The sequence below is a fragment of the Toxotes jaculatrix genome, chromosome 11 (genome assembly GCF_017976425.1).
Source record: "Toxotes jaculatrix isolate fToxJac2 chromosome 11, fToxJac2.pri, whole genome shotgun sequence".
Lineage (NCBI taxonomy): Eukaryota > Metazoa > Chordata > Actinopteri > Toxotidae > Toxotes > Toxotes jaculatrix.
In genome coordinates this window covers 21,968,855-21,977,497 of record NC_054404.1, presented here as the reverse complement: position 1 = coordinate 21,977,497, position 8,643 = coordinate 21,968,855, and the positions used below count along the sequence as shown (strand labels likewise).

The 8,643-nt window shown below is 42.2% G+C and overlaps 1 protein-coding gene across 4 annotated transcripts in view; it reads right to left on the bottom strand.

Moving 5' to 3' along the window:
- Window positions 1-1,855: 1,855 nt before the first annotated feature.
- The window catches only part of LOC121189574 (B-cell lymphoma/leukemia 11A-like), a 49,887-nt gene continuing 43,099 nt past the window's right edge, over window positions 1,856-8,643 (bottom strand). For all 4 annotated transcript variants that reach the window (XM_041049851.1, XM_041049853.1, XM_041049852.1 and 1 more), the window contains one exon: window positions 1,856-5,859. In XM_041049851.1, coding sequence (XP_040905785.1) covers window positions 3,614-5,859 — 2,246 coding nt within the window. In that variant the 3' untranslated portion in view covers window positions 1,856-3,613. The remainder of the gene's footprint in view (window positions 5,860-8,643) is intronic.

Genomic DNA, 8,643 nt, shown 5'->3' with positions numbered 1-8,643 from the left:
TTTCGATAAAGGGACAAAATGGGTGTGTGAACAGGATTATGCAGACATCTGCCAGAAAACACAGACAGTGGTTTTCCCAGTACAACTGAACAGAGACCCCAAACAAGTACATCAGAAATTAAAAACCTAGGTTTATCAAATGACCGTCGGGCCATCATTACAAAAGAAAAACAAAATCAAAATTATATTATAGCCAAAAATAAAAAATAAAATAAAAAGAAACCAAAAATAAGGATCCACTCCATGTCTCTGTTTTGAACAGAGCATGTAGGTAATAATAAATAGTAACTCCCATAGTAAAAGATAAAGTTCAAGTTCAAGTTACAACAAACAGCTCTCAGAACAGGAATAGAAAAGGCTGATAACAAAATATTCCGCATTGCCATTTACAAAAAAGTCTCAACTCAAGCAGGCTTCTCCACGTCCCCCAGGTCATTTTTAAATATGCTTTGCATATGAAAGTATACCCAATCTAAATATAAAGCACCATTTAGTATTTGGCAATGAAAAAAAAAACTGCAAAACATTTAATTTCTTTTTAAATGTATTTATTTTGACGCTTTTTCGTAATCCATGTACTGCATATGAAGATTTTTTTTTTCTCTTCTTGATGTTGGAATGTAGTCAGGTGGGAAGGGTGAGAGAGACAGAAGCACACAACAGAACAGGCTGACGTCAGCTTGCATTACTGCATACAAGAATGGCAGCAGGGGGGGAGGGAAGGAGGTCCGAACCAAAAACCAAAGAAGATATGTACAAACCACCTCTGTGGACAGGAAACAGAGCGGCAGCCATCTGATGGCCCGCGACACCTCCCAATGCCACATACTTTAGCTGCTTTTTTATGGTGTTTTTCCTTTTATTTCTTTAAACATACAAATAATTCGCACTATATTATCCTGCCAAATTAAAAAAATATACTGTGGCAGCCTGGGATTTTTTTTTTCCACTACCAAAAAAAGGTATGGTAAATACCTTTAGAGAGCACAAGCAACAGTTAAAAATACGAGCCTCAATATAAATACTATAGTGCCTATTCTAAGTGAACATTGAATTCAAATACAATTCTAGAAATACAGAAAAAGTAGACCATAAATGTGTTTAAGCATAGGAATTGACATGAATGTGCATTTTCCTATATTTTAAGTTCTTTATTATATATTCATATATAATCTTAATCCTTTCCCCAATGCAAATTGTATTTCAACCTGAAGAGCTGTGAAGAGCCAAGGCAAAATAAAATACAAAACCATCACAGAATTTTTTTTTGTTTGTTTGTTTGTTTGTTTTTTCATCTTTTTTTTCTTTTTTTTAATCATTTCATATATACTGTGATCGGAGTCTTGAACACCACCAAGACGCTGAGGAAAAGAGAAACGACAACAAAACTTAAATACAGTTTCCCCTAAAAGATAGTGAAGTGTTATTTGCAAAAACGTTTATTTTCATATCTATAATTAAAGGAAGATTTATACAAAAACAGATTCTTGCAGTGTAAGCAACAAGATTTGAGTGTTTGTAGTCTCGCCGTCAAGGTCTATAGATTATTCAGGTGGAGATGACAACAGCTTTACAACACAGCTCCTTAAAAATATGGATGTTTGGTGCTGCTGTGGTCGATGAGAGCTGCAACCATTTTGTGACCGTGTAGCAGCACTGGTTACTTAAGTAACTCATATCAGACCTTTTCATTTACAGACCTTGATGACAAGGTGAATTTTCAACCCAGGCTAACCTCTGGGGTTTCTAGGGGTAACAAACTGACAAATGGTCAAAGGTGAAACGGCAAGGGTACAGAGGTCAAGGGTCATGAGGCTGGAGCTGCTGACAATAGATTATGTGTCTCATCTTTTACTGCTTTTTAACAACGGGACCCTCGTCATCTGACAGCATTTCAACAACTTTTTTTTTTTTTCCTCTTCAGCATTAACTTGTAAACTGGGAAAATTTAAACAGTGCACTTCATGTCCTATAAATGACTAGCTTTTAGACCTAACCCATGTACCAACATTGCATCAGTGTGGGACAATGAAAGAGAGATGTCAGTACTTATTCTCAGGCAGAGTGACAAGTGCTTTACTATAAACAGCTTGAATGAAACTCAACAAGGAAAAAAAAATACCCTCCTTTTGGGTTAAAAAGCAACAGCAAACAAAAATGTGCCCTGCATTAGCCTATGCATACTGAATAAAATTATCGCATTTTTCACTCTTTTCAAGAGCCCTGGAGTCGATTTTTTTTTTTTTTTGCAATTCTTTCTTTCTTTTTTCTGCAATTCATAGTTAATGACCCTGTTTTGATACTAGAAATGTGAATGAAAGAGTGAAAGAAATTGCCTCTGATCCCCATAATATGTACGTAGCTTCCAGTTCTGTGTAGCTTTCTGTCTGTCCAACTTGCAGTTATTTCAAAGCTCTCAAATAAAGTTAGCCTCACTTGGAGCTCATATATTACTGTATGCATTGTTCCACACACTGACATATCAAAGCAGCGTTGTAGGTTTGTGCTAACGCAGATACATGACACTTCTCAGCCATGCGCTGTATCCCTCAAGATCAGGATTGTACAATACAGATTACCTTTATCTCAAAAGTACCTCCTTACCAGAAACAAAACTACAAATAATTCAGATATACACAATACTGCTTGTACCATGCTTGCCATGAAATCCACATATTAAAGATAGCCTATTGAACATGTAATAGGTAGCTAAATGATGATTAATGAAAACTCTCTGATCTTTCATCATGAGTTGTCACAGTCCATTTGAGCAGCCAGGTGCTTGATGCAAGGACCTTTTGTGGGTGGCATAAACCTTTTAGCTTCATCTAATGTGACCCCAAACTTATACCAGATAAGATAATGGCCAATGCAGTCTTGAGATATCAAAGGCACTCTTTCTTATTTTACCAAATGATAGTACAAATTGAATTTTTAGCACACCCTTGTCTTTTTGAAAGAAATTTGAAGGCTGTCATTACTTATGGTTTAGTCATCAAGCTAATGCATGATTTTTTTTTTTAACCCTGTGTGAACATGGTATCTTTTAGAAAGATCAGGATAAGTGCATTTCCAGGGTTGTAAGAAGAGGGTAAAGACTGTTCACTTTCCATGTTACAAAACAAAACTGTACATGATATGTGTTACAGAATGTATGCAGCATGGATGTATCTTTCTTGTCTTTTCTCTTTTTGAAGAATAAAAAGAAAAAACAGAACAAGAGAAAAACAGCAACACATTTACTCAACAATTAATCAACCAGGGACAAGTTCTTTTCTTTTTTTGATTAGCAAAAACATACTATGCATGCTGACTAATTCTTAAAAATGGAAAAGGAAAACTCAAAAAAGAAAATTGTACACAACATGTAAATTATTGCACAAGAGAAAGGCTCGAAGTTTTGCGTCAATGCAAGAGTATTGCCCCGATACAGATCATGCATTCAATGGGTAATGGAAACGGGGTGTGCTGGTGCAGAGCACATGGTCTTAAGCTTCCACCAGACTGGCGAAAGTGGAGTGTTGGGGTTGGGGCAAATCTACAAGGAGTTGGGAATAAACGGGGGACTAATGGCGGACATAGCTGTGGGGAAAAGGTCCCATAGTTCGGCCTTCTACTCAGACTTTATTTCGGTACTCAAAGGACGGTCACTGTGCCATTTTTTCATGTGTTTCTCCAAGGTGCTGTAGACACTGAAGGGCATCTGACAAATTTCACACTTGTACACGTCTTTGCCCACCTGACCATGGGTCTTCATATGGCGTGTAAGTTTGGAACTCTGGGCACAAGCGTAATTGCACAGCTCACATTTGTATGGTCTCTCTCCTGTGTGGCTGCGCCGGTGCACTGTCAGGTTACTGCAGTTCTTGAACACCTTGCCACAATACTCACAAGTATCACTCCTGCGGCCATCCTTGGAGCTGGGCCGCCCAGGACCCCCAAGGTGTGGAGTGCTGCCTCCACTACCTGTACCACTGCGGCCTGACATCCCACCATCCAGTTCCCCCGGAGGGGTCGAGAAACGCAGACTGCCATTCTCTGACGAATGCTCAGACGAAGAGGCGAACGGCGATTGTCTGGAATCCCCAAAGTTCAGAAAAGGGTCCTTGAGTTGTCGGGAGGCGGCATAGCCAGCCAGCCACTGGGAGTAGACGTTCTCTGTGTTAGGGATTGTGGGAGTGGGCAGGTCGAATTCCTTTTCCAGCTTGATGCGTTTGGAGAAAGGACTGAGTGGACTGGGGCTACCCAGAAGCAGTTTCTTAGAGATGCCGACAGAGGCAGATTCATTAGGGGAAGCTCCCCGCCCGTTCACTGTTGAGACGGAGCCCTCCTCCCCACGATCTGTTTCCAGCACAGAGTCTCCATCACACATCTCGCGATTGTGGTGGTGGTCTCGGTTGAGGTGGTGATGCAGGTGATTCTCCTGGGCCATGGCATTCCGTTTGTGTGCATTTAGGGCTTCGCTGAAGTGCTGCATGCTAGCGGCCAGACCCATCCCTTGCATCACCTCAGGCAGTGACCGAGGGATGGACCCCTCATCAGCCAAACCTCCCAGACGGCTTCCAATACCACCGTTGTTTTCATGCTGACGTCCTGCTTCAAGGTTCAAACCAAAGTGATAGCTGTTGTTGTTTCTCCTGGCTGCCCTCTCTCCGTTTTGGTCTTCTTCCTCCTCTCCCTCCTCTTCCTCCTCCTCCTCCTCTTCCTCCTCTTCTTCCTCTTCCTCTTCCTCTTCTTCATCCTCCTCCTCCTCACCGTTCTCACGTAGCATGCGGTCATTCTCACTTTTCAGCTTGGCTACCACTGACTTAAGTGCATTGCTTGCACTGCCCAAATGCTCACTGGTGCCAGGCTCTGGAGAGGAGGCTGTTGAGAGCCCGTCCTCTGACTTGCCCGTGTTTGGCGAGGAGGATTTGTGCATGTGTGTCTTCATGTGGCGCTTCAGTTTGCTAGCCTGTGTACAAGCATGATCACACAGATGACATTTGTACGGCTTCTCTCCTGTGTGGCTGCGCCGGTGCACTATTAGATTACTCTGAAACTTGAAGGCTTTGCCACAAAACTCACAACACTTTGATTTCAAGGGGGTGGTGGAGGAGGGTGTTACCCCTGCTGAAGGGAGAGGGGTTGTAGGAGTGGTCTGAGAGCCCACAGGTGACTGCATGGAGCCTGGAAGAGGGGGTGGGGTAGCAAGATATGGAGGTTTGCTGCCCCCTGCACCTCCTGTTCCTCCACTTCCTCCTCCTGTCTGGAATGGCTGGAGCAAGCGCTGCATGGGGCTGGGCCGGCTTGGGGATAGCGGGGGAGTGGACCCTGAGGTGTTGCCCGCCAGCTCCCGTAGCCGCCGTGAGAAGTCCATTGTTGGAGGGGGGTCCAGGGGCAGAGGAGGATTGAGGCGCAGCACCCTGTCAAAGGCACTCGGGTGGTGGGCTGCCAGCGCCAGCTCCTCTGGGCTCAAGTGATGGGGGTCCAAGTGGTTCCTTGGAGGGGGGCTGAACAGGGGTGGCGTGGGAGGGAAACGCTGATGATGGCCCCCGCCAGCAGCGCCAGCAGGGCCAACTCCACCTCCTGCTCCGACGCTATCCCGTCCACCTGAGCCCGAGCCAGGGATGCGGAGGAGATTGAAGGGGCTTGCATCAGGAGGCAAATGGAGGCCATGAAGGGGAGGTTGAGAAGGGCAGTCTGCGCCCCCACCCAGGGAGGAAGGTCCACCCATGCGTGGTGTGAGAGGGCTGCCATGTTCACTTTCCAGGTAGATGCGGAAGCCGTGGGTGTTCTGAGCGTGCTGCAGCAAGAACCAGGCGCTGCCGTATGACTGCTTACATGTAGTGCAGGTATAGGTTGTGGGCTCCTCCTTACCTGTTGTAACAAAAGAAAAGGAATATGGTTAGGACGAGTTGAAACTGAAAAATCCAATGAACACCTTTAACATCAGTCAGATTTTATGCGACACATTACTGCCTGAATCAGCCACTATCAGACTCTGTTTGTCCGTAAAAACTGAATCCTGAAACATTTCAGTTCGAATCACAGATTTTCAAATGCTGCATTGATATTCATTTGATAAAACTAACTACTACTGTATACAGAATGAAATCCATGAAGGACAACCCTGTTTAACTTGGCTGAACCAGTCTTTTATTTGAACCTTAGGCCTAACTCTTACAGCTTTTGGTCGGCACATGTTGTTGAGGGCTTTGCAAATACAACGGTAGCTCTTATTGAGGTCATGCCCCACATGAGTAGCATGTGAGAAGTAGTGTGTGTGTGTGTGTATGCATTTGTTCTTCTTCCAGACTGCTCTGGGACATAATTTCTCCCTTTAGACTGACTGTGAGTCCTCCATTGTCAGCAGGAGAACAAAGAAACAGGGCTGTCCCGGCGGACTACCACTTCCCACTGATCTACCAAAACAGAGGCTTGCTGACAAACACACATACACACAGGAGAGGCAACAGACAAGAATACTTTAGACATTTAAATTACTGCTTCCACAAAATACATGAAAAAATATATGATATCTCACACATGAGGAATTGGGTTTCTAATATATCTGAGAACAGGTTCAGACTGATGATTCAGTTTCAAAGTATAACCAAATAAGTAAATACACCAAATTATTTCATATTTTCACAACAAATGAATAAAAATCAAATGTATGCATGTTTATTCATGTACACTGTGTTTTGGAGTCATATCTATGTACTTTTCACACTCCTTCCAAACCTATCACCCCACAGACAAATGCACATACACACATTCATTCTCTCATTGACATACAGAGAGCAGAACACCACAGCCGCCTGAGGAGAGTAAAACAGTAGGAGTGTAAAAACATTTAGGCTCCAACTGGAGAGGAAAAATAACCCCCTCTGCCTGCCTCAAAGCGTCTTCCCTTAGTGGAGCATGCCGAGTCACTTTGAGATGGCGACGAGAGGAACATTTAAAACAATAATTGCCTTTGAATGGCCTCGGCGATGATGACCTGTGGTGGGACCCGGAATGCACGTGTAATCTCATTAGGGGACCGAACGGACAGCCATCAGCTCGTTTACAAGATTAGATGACAAACGAAGCCCTGTTGCTGCCATTCAGAGTCTCCCACTATTAAGCACAGTGCAACGTGGGTGAATGTGACAAAGTGAACAAGCAGAGATTCACATTCACACACTGACACACCAATGGATAGACGCACAATCTCACTGAAATATACTTGAAGACAGTACTCAAGGCATTTTATTTCTTTATCACCTCTCACTAATGCAACTAAACGAAGGCCAAAACTTAAGGCTGTAATATAAATAGACCATATATGAACAAAAGAAACTATAAAAGGGAAAAAAAATAAGCTCTGAAAAAATAAATGTGTTATATATATATTTTTCAAAATAAAACATTTAAAAACTTATCTTTTTAGTTCCAAATGCAAAGATACAGTTTATGTGTTCACAAAATACAGCTATTTTTTGAATAATATATCAACATCCAAAAATGTCAAAAGTTTCAATACATAATAAACTGAAACATTCTGTAATATTATTGCAAAAGCAAATAAACAGGTATCATTCTAGGGGTCATAGTACTGATGCTAATTATCTCCGATGATTTTCTGGTAAAAAGCTATTTTGCTGTAACATGTCATGAACAATAAATTACAAAATGTTCCATTAAAATGTAAACAGGTATGGTGGGTTGTAAAAATACACACAACATTGGGACATATCACCTACTAATTACTGAGAGAATGAATATGACAAATTAGCAGTGATACTAAAAGAATGTCATGGTTTACATGGAAGCTTTTATACATCGGCACTCTGCAATTTGCTTCTAATAGCCAGAAAGAGAGAGTCAAAGAGGTTGCACTGAAATAACTGCATCTAAACATATTTGCAGAGGGAACATTTGTGTCTGCACTTGTGTATATGAAAGAAGTGTAATTTTACTATGGGGCTTACGTCAAACAAACAGTAACAAAAGACACATTTTTATTCACAGAGATGAAACTGAGGTGTGAAAGAAGAGCGTGTCGACATAAACTAGGCAGGTAAATGTGTTTGTTTGTTTCTGTAGATGGAGATCCTGTCTGTCTTTTCATGTCAGTGCTTTGTGGGAGTCTTCCCCTTCCTTAATTTTCCTTCTTTTTTGGGTTTTTTTTCTGCCACTCCCTCTCTCTCCCTGTCTTTCCTACTGTACATACAAACACACTTATCCTACATGACCAACAGTTTGGAAAGCCAGCTAAATTATGGCTCATTAAAATCGGCACAAATTACCGCTAATTGTGGCCACCTGCATCAGATCTAACCTGTGAATATCATTTGCATTATCAGGACCAGGGAGGCTTTAATTATTTATTCATCTTTTTTCCTCCGGTTGATACACTCTAATCCTGAACACAGACAGCACTGACAATAAAGATGCACTTTTTCCACCTAAGTCTAAATCAGGGACTGGGTTATGTCTTTGGTACACATTATAGTTTAGATGCAAAGCATCCTTTTTTTCCAGCTTCTAACTGCTGCTGCTAACTTCTATTAAAAGTCAGGGTGATGGTCTGGAAATTGAGGCAGTCACTCCACTGTTTGAGGGAGACGGTAAAGTAATATTGGAGCCTCTCTGGAAGGTGCACATGGTTTAATC